We start from the raw sequence: 473 nt of genomic DNA on the forward strand, positions 1-473 counted from the left end.
CAATCGACTCGGGATACTTATAAGATACTACCATGATTTTTTTAGATTTTTTGGTCCAAAAATAAATTAGGCCAAAAACCGGCCTTACCGACCCTCCCCCTTCTTTTTTAAAGATGCTGTAACATCTCACTACCCATCAGAAACTGCTGCAAATGTAGAAAAGTGGATTAAAGATTGGCTAACACAATGTAAATCGCAACAAGAGCGAGCCCTGTAAGTATGAAATTTTTGTGATCATAATAATGGGTAATTTCTAGCATTGATTATAACTTTCATTTTCCATTTCAGAAATAAGGCATAAGCTGCAGAGGAAAAAGAACAAAGGATGCAGCTAGAAATGGAGGAGTCTCCTGATGAGGAATTGGATAGGAGATCGGAGAGGGTTTTTATTCTTAATTTTAATTAAAGTTAGTTTCCATGAAAACGCGAGTAAGAGAACTTATTATTAAATGAGTAAGTGAGTCATGTAAATA

General features: G+C 35.1%; 1 protein-coding gene across 3 annotated transcripts in view; it reads left to right on the forward strand.

Annotated features, from left to right (window-relative positions):
- The window catches only part of LOC117182301, a 48,150-nt gene extending 47,677 nt beyond the window's left edge, over positions 1 to 473 (forward strand). For all 3 annotated transcript variants that reach the window (XM_033375440.1, XM_033375441.1, XM_033375442.1), the window contains 2 exons: positions 114 to 213; positions 289 to 473. In XM_033375440.1, the coding sequence (XP_033231331.1) occupies positions 114 to 213; positions 289 to 301 (113 nt within the window). In that variant the 3' untranslated portion in view covers positions 302 to 473. The remainder of the gene's footprint in view (positions 1 to 113; positions 214 to 288) is intronic.

This window comes from Belonocnema kinseyi, chromosome 10 (assembly GCF_010883055.1).
Source record: "Belonocnema kinseyi isolate 2016_QV_RU_SX_M_011 chromosome 10, B_treatae_v1, whole genome shotgun sequence".
NCBI classification, from domain to species: Eukaryota; Metazoa; Arthropoda; class Insecta; order Hymenoptera; family Cynipidae; genus Belonocnema; species Belonocnema kinseyi.